The sequence below is a fragment of the Sturnira hondurensis genome, unplaced genomic scaffold, assembly GCF_014824575.4.
Source record: "Sturnira hondurensis isolate 20B ecotype Veracruz unplaced genomic scaffold, ASM1482457v3 Scaffold0021143, whole genome shotgun sequence".
Classification (NCBI taxonomy): Eukaryota; Metazoa; Chordata; class Mammalia; order Chiroptera; family Phyllostomidae; genus Sturnira; species Sturnira hondurensis.
Window position 1 is genome coordinate 24,712,694 of NW_028093774.1, and position 22,992 is coordinate 24,735,685.

At 44.6% G+C, this 22,992-nt stretch overlaps 1 protein-coding gene across 3 annotated transcripts in view; it reads right to left on the reverse strand.

Annotated features, from left to right (window-relative positions):
- Positions 1-6,681: 6,681 nt before the first annotated feature.
- Positions 6,682-22,992, reverse strand: part of EXD2 (exonuclease 3'-5' domain containing 2) — a 44,663-nt gene continuing 28,352 nt past the window's right edge. For 2 of the 3 annotated variants that reach the window (XM_037031322.1, XM_037031320.1), the window contains exons 5-11: positions 18,070-18,196; positions 13,756-14,087; positions 12,339-12,445; positions 11,974-12,109; positions 10,327-10,683; positions 9,732-9,755; positions 6,682-8,154 (exon numbers count right to left, since the gene is read on the reverse strand). In XM_037031322.1, coding sequence (XP_036887217.1) covers positions 7,938-8,154; positions 9,732-9,755; positions 10,327-10,683; positions 11,974-12,109; positions 12,339-12,445; positions 13,756-14,087; positions 18,070-18,196 — 1,300 coding nt within the window. In that variant the 3' untranslated portion in view covers positions 6,682-7,937. The remainder of the gene's footprint in view (positions 8,155-9,731; positions 9,756-10,326; positions 10,684-11,973; positions 12,110-12,338; positions 12,446-13,755; positions 14,088-18,069; positions 18,197-22,992) is intronic. The other variant, XM_037031323.1, reaches the window with a different exon arrangement.

The window sequence follows — 22,992 nt, forward strand, 5'->3', positions numbered from 1 at the left end:
GCTTGGGTTGTGAGCTAGGTCCCCAGTGGCAGTGGGGTGCACACGAGAGGCAACCACACATTAATGTATCTCTCCCTCCCATCCCCTCTCTAAAAATAAATAAATAAAATCTTTTTTTAAAAAGCCCACAAAACCCAGCTTCAACAGTTATCAACCCATGGCAAATCCTATGAGAAACACAGACTCTAAACCAGATGACAGAGAGAAGAAACTTTCCCATACAGGACAAATAGGGTTAGTCCTACTGAGGCTGCAGAATGCAGGTTTGTGCATATGTGCCCTAGACTAGGGCCTAGAGGATGAAGAGAAGGGCAGAGAAACCTATTCCTGATTAATAGTCAGAGAAGAAACTTGGGACTTAATAAAGAAAACAAACCCACCTACCTCTTTCTCTCTCCGAAGGCAATGCCATGGACAAATGATAGTAACAGGGTAACCTTCAAGGAAGGAAAGAACTAGCAAGGAGATTCCCTTTTCGTGCTACAAGTTTTTAAAGGTTTTGAACTAGGTGCACATATTACCTACTTTTTAAAAAAAATATTTTATTTATTTATCTTTAGAGGGGGGAGGGAAGGAGAGAAATATCAATGTATGGTTGCCTCTCATGAGTCCCCTGCTGGGAACTGGCCTGCAACCCAGGCATGTGCCCTGACTGGGAATCAAACAGCGATCGTGCGGTTCGCAGGCCCGAGCTCAATCCACTGAGCCACACCAGCCGGGGCATATTACCTACTTTTAAAAGCAACTTGCTAACAACAAACATCATGAAGCTTTGCAGGAACCGAGTTTACTAGTAACAAAGGGGCAAACTGAGTGGACGGGGACCACCAAGCCTTCAGCGCACTTTGACCCGGATGTGCTGTCTTACAGTAATTTTCTCAGCTGGATGAATGTGTGACCTTCTAACTCCAAGCTGTACATCATCAGGAGAGAGATTTCATGTAAAAAAACAAAACAAAACAAAAAACCCAGCCCAATAGCCCTTAATGGTTACAGGGGTTTGTACATTTGTCAAAATTTCACCGAGCTGTATTCTTAGGATTTGTACACGTTACTATATGTTCATTATAGTGCAATTCAATAAAGTATTATTAACAACAACAAAAATTTCAGCCATTGTGTACAAATAAGCCAAAGAATTTGGTGGGCTATTGGGTTGATGGTTCAGAGAAAGCTGTTGTTTTGGGAAAACAACATGATGTGGACTTTGTGCAAAAACTTGCTCTTTGGAAACTGCCGCTACAGCATGTGCTTTTGGTTAAGCATTCCACGGCTGAAACGCAACTCTATGCTCAAATGCCGAGAGGATGAGGCAAAATCTTGGCCAAGGTCAAGCTCTGCTGATGGTTTGGGAGGGGATGGCAGCCAACTGCTCTGCACTTGTATAACATTTAAAACAGAAAAAGTAACCCGGAGTCATCTTCTGTTCCTTTTCTGAGCCAACTTTAGTCCTGCTCATTGTATCCAAGAACTCAGAGGAGGCCATACGTGCTGCAGCTCAGGCCTACCCAGCCTCCAGGGCCCCACGTGCCTATTTCAATTGAAAAGAAACTAAGCTAGGTGACTGGGGCTCCAGGTGGCCTTGTGGGGTGTAACAAGAGATGCAGAATTTTACATAAAGTTAGGGTCCACTTGCGGGGGGGGGGGGTGGCAGAGAACTATATTTGGTTTCCCTTTTGGTTACCCGGTCACTTTCTCTGGAGTAACAACTTGGTAGAAAGTGGGGACTCACGTCTATGCTTAGGTGGTTATCATAGCATGAACTTCAAGTTTAGCATACGTGGTGCAAATCTGTGCCAAATGAAGAAAAGCCAACACACTCTCTCTGGGATTGAAAATAAGCACAAGGATGTACAGGAGAATGTATTTTCTGCCAGGTCACAGGGAATGGATACAGAAAGAAGTGTCTTTCAGCTGCTTATAAAATACAAACTTCACCTCTTGCACATGTTTGTCCAGCTCGGCAAAAGCAAGCAGGACGAAGTCCAAGGCAAGTCAGGGTTACACGAAACGCAGGCCCCCGAGTTTCCAGTTTCCAGTCTCCCTGTGAGTCCCTCGAGTCTCAGAATTCACAGATGGGTAACAACATGTTAACACGTGGGCCCCTTGCATTTTCTTAGACAGTTGTAACAACGTAAGAAAAGAGAGTATTTTTAACTTACTGGTTTTTTAATGTTGTCCTTTTAAAGTATCCAATTCTTTTCAATTCTCTCCATTTAGTAGTCTTCTTTTCTCCTACCCTTAAAATGACAAGGAGTCACTCTCTTCCCTCAGTATCCTCCCACCTACAACACTTGGCAAAATTGCCTCATTTCCATTCTGTGCTTATCTCTTATTAAACCTTACAGCACTAGCAATGTGGCTGAAGACAAAGGTGGACTTTTTGCAAAAATTTGCTCTTTGGAAACCACCAAAGGTTTCCGGAAGAAAGGTTTCTCTTCTTTCTCTGCTGTTGAATAGTGATCTGAGTAGAAACGCGAGTCCCCTAAGGCCACACACACACAGCGCATAGGTGGTGAGAAGAGTATTTGACCCCAGGTGGAGCGGCAGATGGAGGCAGCAGGCGTCTCCCAGCCAGCGAGGCCAGGAGGACACTGCGTGGCATCCTGCGTCCCTCATTCCCTCGTTTCCATGCACAGTCTCCGTTCCCCTGGGCTGCGGGGGAGACGGCAGAGTGTGCAATGAGGCATAAGGCACACGGCACCCAAGGGAGAGTGCCACATAAAGAAACAGCGGCTGTATCGCGGACCACTACAGCGAAGAAGGCCGTAACAGTGTGTCTAATTCCAACCCATAATTTTACTGGTAAATAAAGGGGCCCAGGAGAGTTAAGTGATGGGTCCAAAGAAACACGCTGGATGGTCAGAACCAGACTCCAGGCCACTAGCTCACTCTTTTGACCCTCCAACTCACAGCAGAACTGAGAACAGGAAAAAGCAAAATGTAAAGTACATGGACCACCCTGGCTCCCATCGCCCCCCTACCAGCTAAACAGAACCCCTTTTAAGATGACCTACATCTCCCATTCCTTTCAGCCTGTTAGCTCACTAAACTCGAATTTCTGATTCTTATCCAGGACTTGGTCGAGACCCTGGTGGCCTGAGCGGTCAGAACCCCAACTGTGCCCCAGTGTGGTGCAGCGGGAGAGGGGGGATCTTTGAGAAGCAGGAGTAGAATATAAGCAGCCTCTTCAGCTCAGGAATATTCTGGACCATATATCATGCTTATAACAATGCTGGCTCTAAACTCAACAGCTTTTAAAGTTTATGCTAGAAGAAAGGCAGCAGGTTACCCATTTAGTAAGAGAAAAATGTTAAGAATTAATAACAAAAAGAAAGCTGAAAGGCTCGAAGTGCTCTGAGTGCAGTCTGCAGGGTGTGAGACTGACTGCCTCCACTCGGTCTACATGGAGAACAGCCTTCCCGGGCAGCACACACCGCACTAGAAGAGGCGCAACCCGGGACGCGTGAATAGGTCCTCTGACATCCTCTGCTCCCGTGCAGATGAAGTCAGTTCTTGATTATGCCCAATGATGCCCAGTTGGTCCCGCCACCCAGTGTCTAGGGACCTCCAACCAGAGTTGCCAACAGACAAAGCTAATTAGAAGGGAACAATGGCTTAATGTACTCCCACCTGCCCAAATAACATGTTGGCATTTAAGCAAGGGCCTTGGTGCCTCACAGAAAGAGAGTGACTAACGCATCTCCTAGCAGGCTGGTGGGACAGGTGTTTTTGAACAAGTGGACGCTGGTACGTCAGCCCTGCTCCAGGGCTGGGGACAGGTGGAAAGCGTGAGGAGGCAGCCTGGTGAGTACCTGAAAATGACAGCTGAATTCTCAAATAAAAACATTTGGGGGGTTATATATTAGTTTCATGTTATTCAGCTCAAGAGTTAATCACAACAAGAATCACTCTTACACCCTCTTTTCGCTGTCTCATCCCAGAGAAACCGATTCCCGCGGCTTCCTGAGGGGTGAGGCGCTCTGAAGACGCCCGTCTTCACAAAAGGCAGGACCAAAGACCAGGGAAAGGAACCCCTTCACCACATGCACTGACGGCGAACTAGCCAACCGAGGAACTCTCTCCTTCAGAAACAAAGTGACACCTCTCATGACGATGACACATACTGAAGGAACAGGATGCAAAGATACACGAGTGGCTAAAGCACTGGAGAGGCAAGGCAAACCGAGAACTGAAGTTTTAGTCAAGTGTGCGGGCCCCAAACTAAGAGGCAGAATAGGAGGCTGAACAGAAGCTCTCTCCACCTGCTGGGCTCCTAAGAGTCCAAAGTGAGGGATCAGAACGGCTTTACTGCACCAGGACACGTTCTGCCATCCGATCTCTACCCGCGACATGAATAAGAATAAGTAACTTGCGGCGGCACCTCTTAAGAGGGAACAAATCCCTGAATATTGTGCTTTGTTCACTTTAGGAGAGCAAATCACTAATTGCTTGTCAAGCAGGCGGGGGAAATCTGTCTACAACTTTCATTTTAAAATACATTTTTTAAAATATTTTATTTATTTATTTTTAGAGAGAGGGGAAAGAAGAGAGAAAGCAAGGGAGAGAAGCATCAATGTGCTAGAGAAATATCGATCAGTTGCCTCTCTCACACCCCCAACTGGGGACCTGGCCCACAACCCAGGCATGTGCCCTGACTGGGAACCGAAACTACAACCCTTTGGTCCACAGGCTAGCCCTCAATCCACTGAGCCACACCGGTCAGGGCTAAAATACATTTTAAAATAAGCAGTTTCCCCCAAAGAACACTGACTGCAAGGGGAAAAGGGGAAAATGAGGTGATAAAGAGTGGGACCCAGGAGGGAAACAGAGAAGGGACTCTAAGCCTGCAAACGGTAATGACCAGGCGCAGCGGAGAGGCCCTTGCTAGGACACTGTCCTCTCGCCGCTGCTCACGGGCAAGCCCAGCAAACGCACTGGGACTCGAGCGACAGGGTCAGAAAGGAGCGTCCCCTTGACCTATACGCCCCTGAGGGTGATGGCAATGTGTACTCACACCAGCACTGTGGGTCCCCTCCCCACATATACTTTCTAGGGTGATTTTCTAATGAAATTATTAAAGATAGAGTCAAAGATTTATACACAGGAAATTGTGCCACAGTGTCGTTGATACTCATGAACAAGGGACCTGAAACAACTAAAAGTTTCAAGTGTGGGACTGGGTAATAACTAAAGGAAGGCTAAACCACTAACGATCAACTTCAAATATTTAAAGACACAGGAAATTCATTACGTGTGGTAGCCTGGGAAGTGAGGGGAAAAATAGGATACCAACCTGGGTCTACATATGACTCTCACCTTTGTTGAAATACATGTACTACAGGCATTTTTAAATGCCTAAGCATACCAGCAAAGGTTAGCTCTGTTCTAGATGGAAGATGGATGATTTTTATCCTTTTTTTAGACTCCTCTATACTTTTGTATCAGAAAAAAGGCAATAAATATTTACTTTATAATATGCCTACTCAAAAAGATCTTATTTGAAATAGCAATTGTCAGTCTTAGGGCAACGCTGATAAAGTCCAAGGCTGACTCGGAGAACAGAAAGATCCCAGTGTACACAGCAGCTCTTCCGGAGAGGATGAGAAAGCTCGTGTGNATCGAACTGCGATCGTCTGGTTCGAAGGCCTGTGCTCAATCCACTGAGCTACACCAGCCAGGGCCCTACAGGCATTTTTAAATGCATAAGCATACCAGCAAAGGTTAGCTCTGTTCTAGATGGAAGTAAGATGGATGATTTTTATCCTTTTTTTAGACTCTATACTTTTGTATCAGAAAAAAGGCAATAAATATTTACTTTATAATATGCCTACTCAAAAAGATCTTATTTGAAATAGCAATTGTCAGTCTTAGGGCAACGCTGATAAAGTCCAAGGCTGACTCGGAGAACAGAAAGATCCCAGTGTACACAGCAGCTCTTCCGGAGAGGATGAGAAAGCTCGTGTGCCATAGCCCGGCTCCCTCCTCTGCCGTGGCTGCTGGGAGCTGTCGGAGAGCTGGGTCCCTCTTCTCCCAGCAACCACTACACCTTCAGTGACCTGCCTCGCCTCTCGCCCCTCCGCAGGAGGGTCACAGGGAAAGAGAAGGGAAGAGCCCTCCTCCCTGTTTCAGAGGAGGAAGTTTCTCTTATGAAGCTATCAAATGGACCCCAAATAAGCTACACAAATTTTGAGACATAAGTCATGATTTGTTCAGGAACCAGATATAAAAGCCTTTTAATTGCTCAAGAAAGAATATAAAACAAAATCTGTGAGTGCCACCTTGTGGCAAGTCTGACTACTACATGACCACCTAGCCATCTCCATGGTTGACCACTGGGCTCCTCGCAGTATGGCCACAGAGATACAGGTGCCATAAACCCACCGCATGGAGCCCAGGCTCCCCACAGTGCCTGGTACTACTATTCATGGCCAAGGGTTTCTAGTTCAGACCCCAGGAACACCTTTTTGAGGACAGGTGGGGAGGAAGGGGCAGGGGAACGGTGTAGGATGTACATGGGCATTCATGGGCACTGGCTGACAGGCTGAAGCCGCGTTGTGCATGTGTGTGTCCCCCTGAGCACACACGCTGTGGTTCTGCCACCTCGTAGGGTAACTGTTTCCTCCCCCAAGGATATTTACCAATTCCATAAAGTTAAGAAGAAAAAAGTTCTACAGTTACAATCAGGGAGTTTTGTGCTTAGAAATTTTATTTATCAATATTAGAGCAACCATTACCAATGTGGGCACAATATCAAAACAGAGCTCTTGTTCAATTCTGGCCTTAAAATTCTTCTTTAAGCTCATTACGATCTCATGAAGTAAGAAAGTTTTCCTAATACGTTAGAAAAAATACTAATCACTAAGTTGATTTCATGCTGCAAGTGTCGACCTCACATTTTGAAAGATAAAAAACACCACTGGTTTGAACATCTAAACACATTAATTAACCTCAGTGTCCCAGGTGTGAGAGGAGATGGGGAAACTCTCACACTGCAACCTGACCAAACGACTCCCAGGGAGAATTAACACTAAGAAGGGGTCAGGACTGCAATCTGATGGAACACGGAACACTGAAGGGACCTGACACTGCTTCTGAGAAAAAGATAATCTTCCTCTCAGAAAGGGATTAAGCTAAAAACCTTGCAGTTATGGGCAAGAGGGTTGCAACAAGCAGACAATGAACAGCATGAAAGGAAAAGCCAAGTGAATTTTCAAAGGTCTCTTGGGAGATGGTGCTTGGCCTCCTCTGCCCCACCCAGGCTGAAGACCTAGTTCCAGAAAAGGACACCCTCCAGCGTGAGGGCGGAAGTGCAGGGCAGGAAGTCCTTGCTTTGGTCCTGGGCACTCCAGGGGAGCATTCTCGAGCGTGTGAAATGAACTTAAGTGGTTCAGATGGGATGGATCCCAAACAGGTGCATTGTGGGAGAGCATGAAGCCAAAGGATTTATCATTGAGGCTGAACTGGGAAAATGAATCTGCACCCTTGTTCCTATCTCCAACCCCTGAAAGAACTTTTCCCCTTCCTGACCTGACAATACCTAACACCCTGAGAGAAGTCAACACACTGAAGAGGAAAGAAATGTATCAGAAGCTGGAGAGTCCTGACAAGTCACTTCAGGGGGGACCCTTCATCTACCACCTGCGCAGGGAAAGCGGCGAGAAAGAGTGAAATAACTTCAAGGCCCTCCTTGTCCACAAAGATAAAATAAAGGGAGAAAAACAGAACTTTCACTCTGCCCAGCTAGAATTCAAAACCACGGGCGCCCCTTAAAATAACAGCCGTGCTGCACCAGAAGCACCCTGGGGTCAGTAGGGTTAGTATTAGGAGCCATGTCACAGGCGCTGGCAGTGAACCACGAATTCGAACAGGCAGAGGTGACTCTTCCACCTGAGCTCCAGCTTCCCAGCTGTCCCAACCTGGGAGGACAGCAGCTCTCACGACAGCTTGATGGGGAGGTCTTCCCCGTACTTCCGGAGCAGCTTCTGGTGGTTGTGGTCCACGGACCACTGCTGCGGCAGGTGCTTGGGCTGCATGGAGTCCAGGAAGTGCTGGCGCCAGCGGCTCTCCAGCTGCATGAGTGCGCGCAGCCCGCCCTGGCTGTGGCACTGCACCACCTTCAGCCCGTGTGGAATGAACTTTTCATTAAAAATCCTGCCAAGACACAAAGTGCAGAGGGTCTGAGGGAAACAGGCCCCAGAGGGTCTTATAGAGGGCTCCAAATGCCGGGGGCCGAGGGGCTTCCACAAGGCCACGTGTAAGGGAGGTTGCTGGATCTGAACAGCTGGGCTATGTTAATATTTTTGAAACATCCCCTTTCCAACACATGCCTTCAGAAAAATGGTTTGGGCGTGCTGCACACAATCCAACAGAAGGCACCTGGGATTGATTCTGAGCTACACTTGCGGGAGAAATACTGCCCGATGCTCAGCTCCCTGGAGAGGGCCCTACAATTGTCTGACGACGGGTGAAGAACACCAGTTCTGTGTGCACTCCAGGGTGCTCAGTTACCAGCTCACGCTTCTTTTCTTCATCCTGAACCATACCCAGTATTTATATGAGGATGTTAAATCAGGCCATGGGTTTGTTTTTTATAGTAGTTTAATACCTGAATGTAAAAAGCAAGGTGGGCCATTTCTTTAGCACCTTCCTTCTCCCAAAAGAATGCCGAATCACGTCCCTGAGAAGTGCTTCAGTGACAGTGAAACGCTACAGCGCTGGCTCCCTGTGCAGCTGGTGCTGTCTGATCAGAAAATGAATCCCGCCTCCTCCCCAGCCAGCTGAAGGGCCTTAGAAACTGCTCTGACTCCATGTGAATCCTGCTTTCCCCTCCTCTGAATAAACATTACCTTGCCCGCGGATTAAAGATTATCTGCCCTGCAGAGTCAGCTCCTCTCCCTCCTCCACACCCCACTCTCATCCTCCCTCCTAAGAGTCTGTAAGTCGAGCAGTGTCAGTGGCCTCTGGATATTTCCAGACATTTTATTACTTAGCTCTCAAGCATCCAACTACCTTGTCTATCTTCCGTCAACAGCTGTTCTTCTCGGTCCTAGACATCCAAGTGCAGAGCCCTTCTATCCAGTCAGCCAGATAAATTTATTAGAAAGGTCTATGGCTGAAAGGAGAAGTTTGGCTGTTTTAGAAAATACACTTGGGAATTAGGTAAAGGAGCCAGTGTCATGAACTTCCAACATGACCTTGACAAGGTACTTAACCTCAGCATATCTAATCTGAACTTGGAAAACAACATCTATCCTATAATGTCAACAAGTATCAAATTCAATAACAAACTTTTTTAAATCCTGAAAGATTTTTTAAAACATAAGATATAATGTTAGCAGTTATCAGTAAGAAACCTCAATTCTACCTCATAGGGCTTGTTAGAAGAAATAATCAAGACAAGTGATATGAAGTTTATTAGCTTGGTTAAATAGATCAGTATATCTGTAATTATTTGTTCAATAAATATTTGTTGCTATAGTTAAAGCATTCTGGTTTTTTGATAAGGAGAAACACTGTAGGCAACTAGCACCACTATCGGGGCTTTGTGAATTTGTGGGCTCAGCTACCTCAAGCCCCAGGACGGATGAGATGACAAAACAAGGGAGGGCTGGGGAGCAACACTACAGCCAGTGGCCCGGAGTCTTCGTCATCTGAGTGACAGACCCACTCAGTTCTCAGGACCACACACCGATCAAGTAGGGGCACTGACTGAAGTCCCGTGAACTCACCTCTGCACTCCTGGAGAAGGAGGTCTGAGAAAGCAAGGAAGGAAGGAAAAAGGAGGAAAGTAATTTAAATAGTAACGGTACTCCTGGCCAACATCCCATTCAGTGGGCATGTACCCTGGAGTGCAGGTGAGATAACACACATGAATGCATTGGTCACAGTCCCCACAGACCTGGATAGGTAAGGCACAAAACCACATACACTGTATTTCTTGGGCAACTTCAGTCATTTGAGGTTATTTTTTTTGACTATTACTTTCATTTTATGTGCTGACTTGAGGATTTACTTCTGCATTAAATATATAAAGCACAATGCTATTGCATTTGAATTCTCTTGCCAATAAGGAAAATGGATGTAAGTGTATGGCCTTAATGGGTCAAGGATAGAAGGAAAGTCTCCTACAGAAAGGAAATTCTCAAACAGCTTGTTCTATCCCACCCCCGTGGTATTTTAAGTCATTGGATGATTAGCAGGGGGTTCTGCCCCGCACTAAACAACTAATGCCCCCTCCCTGGCAAGTGTTCCCACTAAGCGGTCAGGGTTAACGTTATTAGATTATTCCTCACTCCCTTCTCTGACCAGAACTGCCGACTGTACCTGGTCTCCAGGCAAGCAGCCTCTTGCAGCATCTCATCTGTGACCGTGTCTGTGTTATAAAACTCTCTGAGGGCCTGCAGCAGCTCCTCCTTCCGACGAGCGGGCAGGCTCTCGGCATTGAGCAGGGCCCTGGCCCCAGAACGCATCTGCCGGCGCTCGGGATCCTCCAGCAGGCGCAAGCCCTCCTCAGAGCCAATGGGGGCCTGGAACTCCTTGGCCAGCTGCTGCTTCAAATGGTTGTCATAGTAGTTGGAGATGGCGTGGCAGGAGGTGCAGAGCAGCAGCACGTCGTGGGAGTTGTGGTCCTTCATCTCAATGGGGAAGTGCTTCCGGTACTCGTGTGGAATCACGTTCTTCCTGAGCAGGCCCACCCAGAAGGAAGTGCTCGTTAGCATGTGGCACAGAACACACAGGAAGCTAGGGCCGGGGCTACTGGGATTCTGATCTGGACCTAAACACGCCCGTGAAGCCTTGGGCACCACAACCCAACAGCATGACATAAGGACAATACTACCCATTTTACTCTAGGCCCACCCACCTACCTGAGCCTCAGGGTCCTCTCCTCTTGAAGTGAGACTAGATTACCTGCTATCAGGTTTCAGTACTTCCAGAAGGAAAAGTATCAGAGAAAGGAAAAGAAATCCTAATGGCCTTTAACCTCTGGAAGACAACTCTCTCCAACCATGTAGCAGGTAGCCTCTACTCCTGAAATTCCGGAAGACTGTGACCTGAAAAAGCCCATTTCCTCCACTTGAAAAATCCCTTACTCTAAGATTATTTTCTTGGTTCACCAAAGTCCATCATTATTTTCTAAGGGAGCTAAGCTCTCAAGAAAAACTCTTGCCCTGACTGGTGTGGCTTGGTTGGTTGGGTTGTGTGGGTGTCATATTGCAAAGCGAAAGGTCACAGTTTTGATTCCCAGTCATGGCACACGCCAGGGTTTCGGGGCCAGTCCCTGGTTGGGGCACATGTGAGAGGCAATAAACTAATTTTTCTCTCCCACATGTTTTCCTCCCTCTCCTCCTCCCTCTTTTCCCCTCTAAAAATAAATATATAAAATCTTTTTAAAAAACGAAACAACTCTTGGCAGCCACAACTACTTGCCTCACTGTGCCCGGGGAGAAAGGAAGGAAGGGAGTCACTCCACAGGAGCCAAGGGCAGAGCTAAGTGTCTGGGCACCCAGGCTTGACCAGAAGCTGTACCTTCATTGCAGGGGCACCCTGATGAATAAGAGTCTTCCCAGACTACCCCTGAGTGGGCCTCAGGTCATCTGGATACTTCGGAAAGTACCCAAGATCAGAAAGGCTGCAAGCCCCTCGAGGGAGGATTACAGTAACAGAGAGAAAGGCAGCTTGTAAAGAAGCTGGTCTCCATGCCTCTGTGAGCCACAGGGAACCACTCTCCCATGGCCCACTGTTGCTGAGAAGTACTGCATTCCAGAAACTAAGAACTGGGCTCAGAAGGGTAGGGGGCCACTAGAGCAAGGCCAGGCCCAGTGTCAAAACTCTCCAGGGAACTGGGATGTGCCCTAGGGACAAGTCTCCCTGTCAACGCGGGCAGACCCCCACAAGGCCCAAGGGGTCTGCAGGTGGCCCAAAGGCAACTTCCCTTGTGGGCAGACAGTCAGGGTGGGCAGCCCCACTCACCGAATGTAGGAGTCTTTCTTGCCACACACTACACACAGGTTCTCTTTAACCATCAGGTAGTAGTCTCCTGGGGACTCAGGTCTCCCTGCAGGTTCAAACTGTAGCCTGACCACAAAAGGCTCTTCACTCACCAGCTCTTACAGAAAAGAAGCTTTAGTTAGTGTCTGACTGCCCATCTTTCCCCCAGAGAAGAAAAACGACCTTAATTGTTCTCCTGTGCAGCCTGGCAGACATCACTATTCGGGAGGTTTGAACAGCCCCGTCCCACGTGACTCGAGGTCTCTCTGCCTTATCTCACCTTCCACTCCTGCCAGTGCCCTCGTGAACCTCATTTACAGATAAAACATGACAGGTGAATCTCAAACCTCCAATGCCTTTGTCCAGGTACCACTGAGCTTTTCTTCGATCACAAGTGCACAGGGGCTGTCCATCAGGAGCATGGAGAAAGCAGTTATCATAGAGTGGTGACTTTCTGCAGGGAAGAGAGAGAGAAGTCTAAAACGGAAAGCTGCCCTGGTGTAGCTCAGTGGACTGAGTGCCAACCTGCGAACCAAAGGGTCACTGGTTCAATTCCCAGTCAATTTCCCTTCCCCTCTCTCTAAAAATAAATAAATACAACTGAAAACTAACTATTGGTGAAGGCATCAGTTGCCTTACCACGTTCTCTTCTGAGTGACTCATGCTATTCTCAACACTGGGGACAAACATTACATTTATGAGGAAAAAAACAAAACCCAAACAGGGAAAGAAATCATGTTAATTCCTCCATCTGTGTTGGGCTAGGAAACAGAACTAAAAATGAATGGTTTATACATCTAGCTTTTATATGTATGGACTGGGACATTCGGGAGTGGGTTCTGTTATGAGAACAAACAGGAACAGAGCACCAAGAAAACTGCCCTAAAGAGTAACTGATCGCTGGATTAAACAAAGTGAATTAAAATTAAAGAATGTCGGGCTAGCCCTGGCTGGTGTAGCTCAGTGGACTGAGCGCGGGCCTGCGAACCACACCATCGCGGTTCGATTCCCAGTCAGGGCACATGCCTGGGTTGCAGGCCAGTTCCCAGCAGGAGACACACCAGAGGCAACCATACATTGATGTTTCTCTCCCTCTCTCCTTCCCTTACCTTCTGAAGATAAATAAATAAAATCTTAAAAAAAAAAAAAAGAATGTCGGGCTAAAGTAGTGAGGGCCATTTCTGGCTCAAATGCAATACTTGTTTCAATTTGACCACCCAATTCCTAAAGGCACTTTGCTACAGGAACCAAACTTCCACTCCAAAGTACTTATTAGTCATCTTTCTGCCACAAAGGCATAAATTCTCCTCGGCTAGACAGTAACATTGACTTAGAGCTGGATGCCATTCTAAATAGCAAAATACCAAATGAACAAGAAATCATAGGATGCATTTCTCCTGAAAAGTATGAGGCACTTCATGTTACTCATTTTCCCAGCTATTCTAAAGCAAGCAGGAATAATAATTATACCCTCATGGAGAAAGTCAAATTGGACCTGAAGGTCAAATTAGGGTCAGTGACAAAGCTAGGTTAAGGTCTTATTTCCACTCCAACCACCCAACAATGAAGAAGTAAAAGGGGAGGAAGCGAAAAATGCAGAAATAAATCAAAGGATAGCTCCAAATGTCCTTGGAGGAAAGGAAGAATTATTAACCTGTGGAGAACCTTTGCTTTGTTACCCACAAGCCTTCTCCCAGACCCAAAGTGAGACATCACATCCCTTTTGCTTCCGACTCTTTACTAGACAGGGAAGAAGTCAGTTACCTGGCAGAATAGCCCACCCCCAGGGGCTTTCTTTTATGTTTTCTGGGGTCTCTCCCCTGGTGGTTGCCTGGCACCATTACATCCATATTAGACTTCTTATTTCTTGACTTCTGCTGAGATTCTGTTGCTTCCCCATTAACCTCTTCTCCCAATCTGCTAATTCCTTTGCTTCGGAATGGGATGTCTACCACATCCTGGCATTTCTCCAAGACCTTTCTCCACCCAGTGAGGTCATCGCTTTCTTCTAGAGTTGAATTCCTAGAGAAAGGGTATCCAAGAAGATGGAGAAAGAGAGCCACTGAGATCTGGGCATCCCTGGCAGCATAAATTACCTGAAGAGAAAAGTCAGAGATCAGTGGAATCTGGAAGGCAAACCAGAGAAGACAACTTCAAAGTCATAACAAAGATATAAGCAACTTTTAGGTCTCATTCAAGATGTACTATAACCCAGACACAGTGTACCCCTTAAAAACTTTTTATTATGAAAAATTTCCAACTATACAAAAGCAAATGAAATAGTGTAATGAATCCTCACATTCCCTATATTTTAACTAAAACAGTTAAAATGAAAACTTACTTTTTCCTCAACTGAGGACATTTTTTTCATGAAGGAAAAGAGAAAAACATTGATGCGAGACAAAAGCATCAATTGGTTGCCTCCTGTAGGTGCTCTGGCCATGAATGAAACCCACAACATTTTGGTTATGGCATGATGCTCCCAACCAACTGAGCCACACTGGCCGGGGCAATAATGACTTACTTTAAATGCTCAAAGATCCTAATCTATATAAATCAGTGAAGTTTCTATCTGCTGCCAAACCTGCTGGACAGATTTTCTTCCAAGCCTGGGATAGGGTAGTTACTACGGGTCTGACAACTAGACATATGAACTTCACTTTGGGGATGATGATCATCCAGAATGGCCGAGACCAACGTTCATTAAGAGGTCTGTGTGACTACAGTGAAGTTCACTGCCATCCTGATCAGTAGGATGTCGAAAACAAGGAAAACAAAAAGCTTCAAACATAGGTCTCAAGTCCAAATCACAAGGCCCATTTCTGGAATTTATTTAATAGGGACAAGTCATTCTCCCAAGTAACAGGTCACAAGAAACCTGGTCATAAAGAAAAGTAGTCAAAGCTATATATAACTAATAGCTTATCTCAACAAAGGCTATAAAGACTTCCAAGATTTCTTTTATTTTTAAAGATTCTATTTATTTTTAGAGAGAGGTGAAGGCAGGGAGAAAGGGAGAGAAACATTGATGTACAAGAGATATAGCAATCAGTTGCCTCTCACATACCCCTGACTATAGACCTGACCCCACATCCCAGGCAGGTGCCCTGACTGGGAATCAAACTTGTGACTTTTCAGTTTGTGGGTCGGCACTCAATCCACAGGGTTGATTCCTTTAATAACCTTAATAACCAAGCCTGGCAGATGGTATTATTAGTAAGGATTTTTTTAGTGCTTCTAGCATAAAACAAGTTTGGATCAAACTTTCCACTTAAACTCAACAACAGTCCACACACCTATCAGCAAGTTGTCTGCCACAGGAAAAGCGTGTACTTGGATGTGAAAAGTTCAGGGTGCTTTCTAACAAATTATTTTCAAGTGGAAAAAAATACCTAAACAGGAACTAGCAACAAATCGTATCAGAACAACTGAATATCCACATGCATAAGAATGAAGCGAAACCCCTACCTCACATCACACACAAAAATGAACTAAAAATGGATCATAAACCTAAGTATAAGAGCTTAAACATAAGACTCTTAGAAGAAAACACAGGAGTAAATGTTCAGGATCTTGGGTTAGACAATGACTTCTTAGATATGATACCAAAAGCATAAACAATTTTAAAAAATGAATAACTGGACCTCATCAAAACTAAAAAATTCCATGCTTCAGAAGACCCCAACAAGCCTAGGTGTTGGTTGGGGAGGTGGGACGGGGATGGGAAGTGACTGCTAATGGGGACAGTCTTTCTTTTTGAGGAGATGAAAATGTTCTAAAATTAAATTTTGATAATGGTTACACAACTCTGTAAATATACTGAGATCCACTGACTTGTACACATTAAATGGGTGAATTTGACTGCATGTGAATTACATTTCAGTAAAACTATTTAGAGGAAGAAAGTAAAGATGGAATGAATAAACAAACCAAGGCACAAAAAAGTAACTCAGGGTCACAGCAAATCAGAAATGGCTGTAGAAAACAAATGCACACAATTTGACTCCAGAACTCCCTCACAGGATAATATTAACCTTAAGATACTAACAGTTGACCTACCGCTAAGTCTTTCCATTATCAACATTTGGGAAGAATAAACAAGTGGTAGCTGACTTAGCAACCAAGAGCTGAAAACTTAAGCCTATAAGAGGTAGTAAGCCAAAAATTAAAAATAAAATTAATTTGAACCACAAAGAAGGGCAAAGCATAAGGAACAGGAGGCAGCAGGTGTCTGTGAAAGCAAGGACACAAGTGAAAGCAAGAGGATGAGGTGAAAGTCTCCATAAAGAACACAAACCCTGGGCCTTTTTACACCACAGGGCCAATGACTCCTACTCTAACCCAAAAGAGCAAAGAGTTTGTAGAACCAAAACTAAAATGGAGTCACTTATGTCAGAAACAAAATGGGCTGGCCAAAGCAAGCACAATAAAGAAAAAAAAAAAACTTCACCTCACATAAATTGCAGGAATTTATAGCTCTCCTCAGAAATCAGCAGAGAATGCCAGCCATCCCCCAAACACCAAGTCTGTTCACACTGTCTTTGGGGTTCCCTGTTCCTCTCTCAGCTACCCTCATCCAAATTAGGAAGAAGACCACTGGGCAACCAATCAGCTGAAACAGCTAAATACCTTTCGCATTTACCCAATAAAAACCTGTGAGCTACTCGGAACTCATTGCTCCTGTAGCCTTGAATTTCCTAGCTCGCAGGTTGAAACCCTTACAATAAACTTATCTTTCTGCTTTGTCTTAATAAAGTGCAGAATCTGGTTTGACAAGTTTAAGTCATATAATGGCCAAATCACAGAGGCTCTGGACCTAGTATTATGAGGTATGGTGGATGCTGGGGGCAGTGTCACCCGGAAAGGGGACTGTGAGAACGTCCACATTTTGAATGGTGAGACTAGCAGCACCCCTCCCCAACTCGGCCACTGGAATACACGCTGTGGGCGCACACACTGGGCAGAGACTGTAAGACTCATCGCTGGAGAAACTGAGTAGCCTGTGAGAAGAGACTTCTAGTTACTGACATTTGACTGTAATCTCTAGTTACTAGTGGGGTAATAAAACCCACTAGTCCCAAAAGCCCTGGCCATGTGCTGTGCTGTTAATCCATTTTTTAAATGTCAAATTTAAATATTGTTGAGTTGGCAAAAAAGTTCGTTCGGCTTTTTTCTATAAGGTAGCTCTAGCTGCGCTTAGCCATCTCTAACTTCATTCAAAACAATTTTGTTAGACTGTATTGTGACAGCTGTCATACCAGCATGCATTTAAAAAAACATCAGAATTAGTGAAATTTTTTAAAGATTTTATTTATTTATCTTTAGAGGGGAAGGGAAGGAGAGAGGGAGAGAAATATCAATGTATGGTTGCCTCTGGTGCGTCCCCTGCTGGGAACTGGCCTGCAACCCAGGCATGTGCCCTGACTGGGAATCGAACCTCGATTGTGTGGTTCGCAGGCCCACACTCAATCCACTGAGCTATGCCAGCCAGAGTAGTGAATTTTTGTGTAGTCATTGTAATATTGAAGATGGAAGATAATATGCAACATTTTTGGTGTATTATGTTTTATTATTTCAAGAAGAGTAGAAACAACTGAAAAGCAAAAAGGGATTTATGCAGTGTATGGAGAAGGTGCTGTGACTGACTGAATGTGTCAAAAGTGGTTTGTGAAGTTTTGTGCTGGAGATTTCTCATTGGACGATGCTCCACAGTTGGGTAGACCAGTTGAAATTGATAGCGATCAAATTGAGACATTAATTGAAAACAATCAACATTCTACCATGCAGGAGATAGCCAATCTACTCAAAATATCCAAATCAATAGTTATTGGTGAAAATGAAAAATGTGTGTTTTATTTAAAAAAAAAACAAACATATGGACTTTTTGGCCAACCCAATATTTTCTGCATTTTCTAAAATGTTATTAAGCATTGTTATCTTGGGTATCATCAGACAAAGCATCTATTTAAGACATTTCTGCCCAATACGTGTATCTTACTTGAGGATTAGAATTTTAAAAACAATCAGAGTTCACGAGCAGTGACTCTTTCATCCTTCAGCCACTCTGGTAAGAAGTACCTGGTCCTCTGTAAGATCCTCAGCATCCCAGTTGCTGCAACGAAGTACAAGGGACTTGTCAAGGGGGAAGTTCAAAACAGTCTCAGCAAGCGATTTCAGGCTGAGCCCATTACAGAGCAGATTGTTTCTACAAAACATAAATAAAATCACATATCAAAAACGGGCAAAGGATGAGAACAGGCAAATTAAAAATATACATAAATGGCCAATAAACAGATGATATTTAATCGCATTAGTCCTCGAATAAGATAAAATTTAAATAATACACAATTTTTTAAATTTATTAGATGGCAAAGATTTATTTAAAATAACTATATTTACTATTGGTAGAGCATGAAGAGTCATACGGTCTAACCTAAAATTTGTGAAATGTACATTTTTACAACCTTTATAAAAAACAGTTTAACAATAAATAGCAATGAAAATATTGAATATGAGCCCTGGCTGGTGTAGCTCAGTGGATTGAGCATGGGCCTGCAAACCAAAGCATCACGGTTCGATTACCAGTCAGGGCACATGCCTGGGTTGCAGGCCAGTTCCCAGCAGGGGACCCATGAGAGGCAACCATACATTGATATTTCTCTCCTTCTCTCCTTCCCTTCCCCCCTAAAGATAAATAAATAAATAAATCTTTGGCGGGGGGTAGAAAATATTGAACACGAAAATTCTGATTCCTAGCCAGGCAGGTCAGTTGGTCACAGCATCATCCCAATAGGCCAAGGTTGTGGGCTCCATCCCTAGTCAGAGCAATACAAAAAGCAACCAATGAATGAATAAATAAGTGGAACAACAAATTGAGGGCCATCTGTCTGTCTGTCTCTCTCCCTTCCTCTTTCTCACTAAAATCAATCTCTTAAAAAAAGAAAGAGAAAGAAAAGGCCTGGCCATTGTGGCTCTGTTGATTGGGGTTTGACTCCTGGGCAGGGCACATGCCTAGGTTGCAGGTTCAGTCCCCAGTCAGGGTGTATGTATCTTTCTCTATCTCTTCCTCCCTCTCCCTCTCTCTAAAATCAATAAACATGTCCTTGGGTGAGAATAAAAAAAGGAAATTCTGATTCAACAATTCTACTTTTAGAAATTCAGCCTAAGGACAAATGTACATAAAATAGTCTCCATTACAGCACTATTTAAAGCAGCAAAGAATTGGGAACAAACTAAATGTCCATCAGTAGAAGACTGGTTAAATAGCCACACAATTAAATTCCATACAGCTATTAAAAATAAGGATGTAGACCTATCTATATTGATGTGAAAAGATATGCATGAATATTAGTTAAGCAAAAATAGAACATGAAGGAAAACATACATTATGGTCCGTTTGTATGTGATTTTAGGTGTGTGATCACAGAGAGGAAAAAAAAGATAACCAGAAAAAAATTAATCAAACATTTGTGATATCATCTCTAGTTGTGGGATTTGGGATGATTATATTTCCTCTTTATATTTGACTGTTTGAATTGGCTACTGTTGGTTATTACTTTTCGAATGTGAAAAAAGATAAGGCTTTCTTCACTGAGGAGGCGAAAATGCAATAAAACCGAGCACCCTTCTGCTCTTCAAACCTTTCTGATTAACACAGCTGTGGGGTGGTAAAAAAAAAAAATTAATTTGTCCCAGGCTTGGAGATTCCAAGCAGAGGCAACTGTGAAATTAAGAACATGTCTGTCCACAAAAGTGGAGCTCGGCTTCCGGTTTCCAAGAGTGAGACTCTTCAGCAGGAAGCTTGGAGGCGGAGGTTCACGTCAGTGTGAAAACACGCGGGATTCCCTCAAGTACTGAAGGAAATGAAATCATTAAAATGACGAAGGAAAGGAAGTTTTTCCTTACAAAAACAAGCAATAAACCAAGGGATTTCACCCCCCAAGAGAAGTACTGTCTAAAAAGAAAAAAAAATGATCCAGACACACTAAAGTAAAATACATAAGGTCTTGGTTCAATGACTAGAATTTAAGGATTTGGAAGAGACATAAAACTTTCTTTTGTTTATGCGTAATCAGAAAAGCAATGAAGGCTTACGATTAAAAATTGAGACAACAGAGCAGTACCATGGGGGGGCGGGGAAAGCCCCCCCCCCACACTCCCACTCCTCAGGAACATGACTCTTAACAGGGTGGTGGCTCCCGCCAGACTTCTCTGTGCACAGCAGGAAGTGGAGAGGTAGGTGGAGGGGTAGTTATAGTTTTATGGTATTTGTTCTGTCTCTCGTTCTGCAACTTGCTCTACCGCTCAATGTATCAGAGACTTCCTTTCATGACGGCAAGTACAAATGTAATCACTACCCTCACTGAAGGACAGTACTCAGTTTTTAGATATTTAATTCTATTTAGGTCATTACTCTTTTACTCTTCTTTTAAATTCTTTTTAAAAATTTTGTTTATTTATTTTTAGAACGGGGAAGAGAGGGAGAAAGAGAGGGAGAAAAACATTTATGTACAGCTGCCTCTTGCACACCCCCTACCAGGGACCTGGCCCACAACCCAGGCTTGCGCCGACTGAAAATCGAACTGGCGACCCTCATTAATCTTTTTAAAACATCATATTTGGGCCCTCGCCAGCGTGGCTCAGTGCTTGAGCACTGTCCAGCAAAGCAAAAGATCCCCAGTCCAATCCCTGGTTGGGGCACATGCCTGGGTTGGAGTCCAGGTCTCCTGTTAGAGTGTGTGTAAGGGGCAATCCATTAGTTTCTCTCACACAGTGATGTTTCTCCCCCTATCTTTCTCCCCTCCCTTCCCCTCTCTCTAAAAATAAATACATGAAGTGTCATATTTGGGAAGGTTTCACATTTCTTGATGACAAACGAAACAAAAGATGCCGCCTTTGCCACTTCAAAGTTTCACTAGGAAAGATTCCAAAATCATATACTACAGTCTCTGTAATACATTATCTTCAGTTAATGTACAAGAAAAATGTAAGAAGTATGAAGAAAAGAAGACAGCATTACACCCCACAAAAAAATGTGCTCCTCCCTGAAGTCAACTAAAAGTAACAACTTCTTAAGGCAAATATCATGAATGCCATATAGCTAACAGTGCTAAGTGTAATCCTTGCACTAGAATGTCACTTTTTTTTATTTTTTAAAATATTTTATTTATTTATCTTTAGATGGGAAGGGAAGGAGAAAGGAAGGCAACATCAATGTATGGTTGCCTCTCGTGCATCCCCTGCAAGGAAACTGGCCTGCAACCCAAGCATGTGCCCTGACTGGGAATCAAACCGCGATCATTTGGTTCACAGGCCTGCGCTCAATCCACTGAGCTACACCAGCCAGGTTCACTTTTTCTTTTTAACACATGCCTCCAACCAGGGACGCAGCCCACAACCCAGGCATGTGCCCTGACTGGGAACCAAACCAGTGACCTTTAGTTCACAGGCTGGCACTCCATCCACTGAGCCACACCAGCCAGGGCTAGAATGTCACATTAGTTTTTATACAATGGTATCAATTTTTTTAAATTACTTCAGTGCTCAATAATATAATAATTCTTTTTTTTACTATTGTTAAGATATTTTATTGATTATACCATTACAGTTGTTCTATTCCCCCCTTATTCCCCTCCACCCCCACACTCCCTCCCCCACCATTCTCCCCCCCTTAGTTTATAACCACGTGTCTCAAGTTCTTTAGATTCTATATTTCCCCCACTATTCTCGCCCTCCCCCTATCTATTTTCTACCTACCATCTATGCTATTTTCTGTGCCTTCTCCCCCCTTCTCCCCCTCCCACCCCCCTGTTTCTAACCCTCCATGTGTTCTTCATTTCTATGGTTCCACTCCTGATCTAGCTGTCCTCTAGGTTTGCTTTTGTTTTAGGTGTGGTTGTTAATAACTGTGTGTTTGCTGTCCTTCCACTGTTCATATTTTTCATATTCTTTTTCTTATGTAAGTCCCTTTAGCATTTCATATAATAAGGGCTTGGTGATGATGAACTCCTTGAACTTGACCTTATCTGAGAAGCACTTTATCTGTCCTTCCATTCTAAATGAAAATTTTGCTGGATAAAGCAGTCTTGGCTGTAGGTCTTTGGATTTCATGACTTGGAATACTTCTTTCCAGCCCCTTCTTGCCTGGAAGGTCTCTTTTGAGAAATCCGCTGACAGTCTGATGGGTACTCCTTTGCAGGTGACTGTCCCCTTATCCCTTGCTGCTTCTAGGATTCTCTCCTTCATTTTAATCTTGGCTAATGTAATTATGATGTGCCTTGATGTGTTCCTTCTTGGGTCCAACTTCTTTGGGACTCTCTGAGCTTCCTGGATTTCCTGGAAGTCTATTTCCTTTGCCAGACTGGGGAAGTTCTCCTTTATTATTTGTTCAAATAAGTGTTCCACTTGTGGCTGTTTCTTTCCCCCTTCTGGTACCCCTATAATCCGGATGTTGGAACGTTTAAAGATGTCCTGGAGGTTCCTGGGCCTCTCCTCATTGTTTTGAATTCTCATTTCTTCATTCCTTTCTGGTCGAATGTTTCGTTCTTCCTTCTGGTCCATTCCATTGATTTGAGTCCCAGTTTCCTTTCCATTGCTATTGGTTTCCTGTGCATCTCCCTTCATTTTAATGAGTTTAGCCTTCACATGTTCCTCTAATTTGTGACTATAATCAACCAGTTCTGTGAGCATCTTTTGGGCTGTTCGTGCCTGTTCCGTAGCAGGATCGGAGCCCTAGGTCTTCACCTGAGCAGGGCAACTCAGTCGCTGGGTTGTGACGCTTATGTGGCGGCAGGGTCAAAGAGGAGCAATGGCGTCTCGTCTGCCGTCTCCTGCCGTGGCCCCCACAGGTGCGGCAGCTGCCACCCTCACCGGGCCCACGCGTTTCGTCCCACTGCACGAGAGTGTGCCACCGCCGTCAGCCCTCGCCCCCTGGGGCCTGTGTGGTCCATCTCACTGTGCGAGAATGTGCGACCGCGGTCAGTCTGCCCCACACCCTGACTG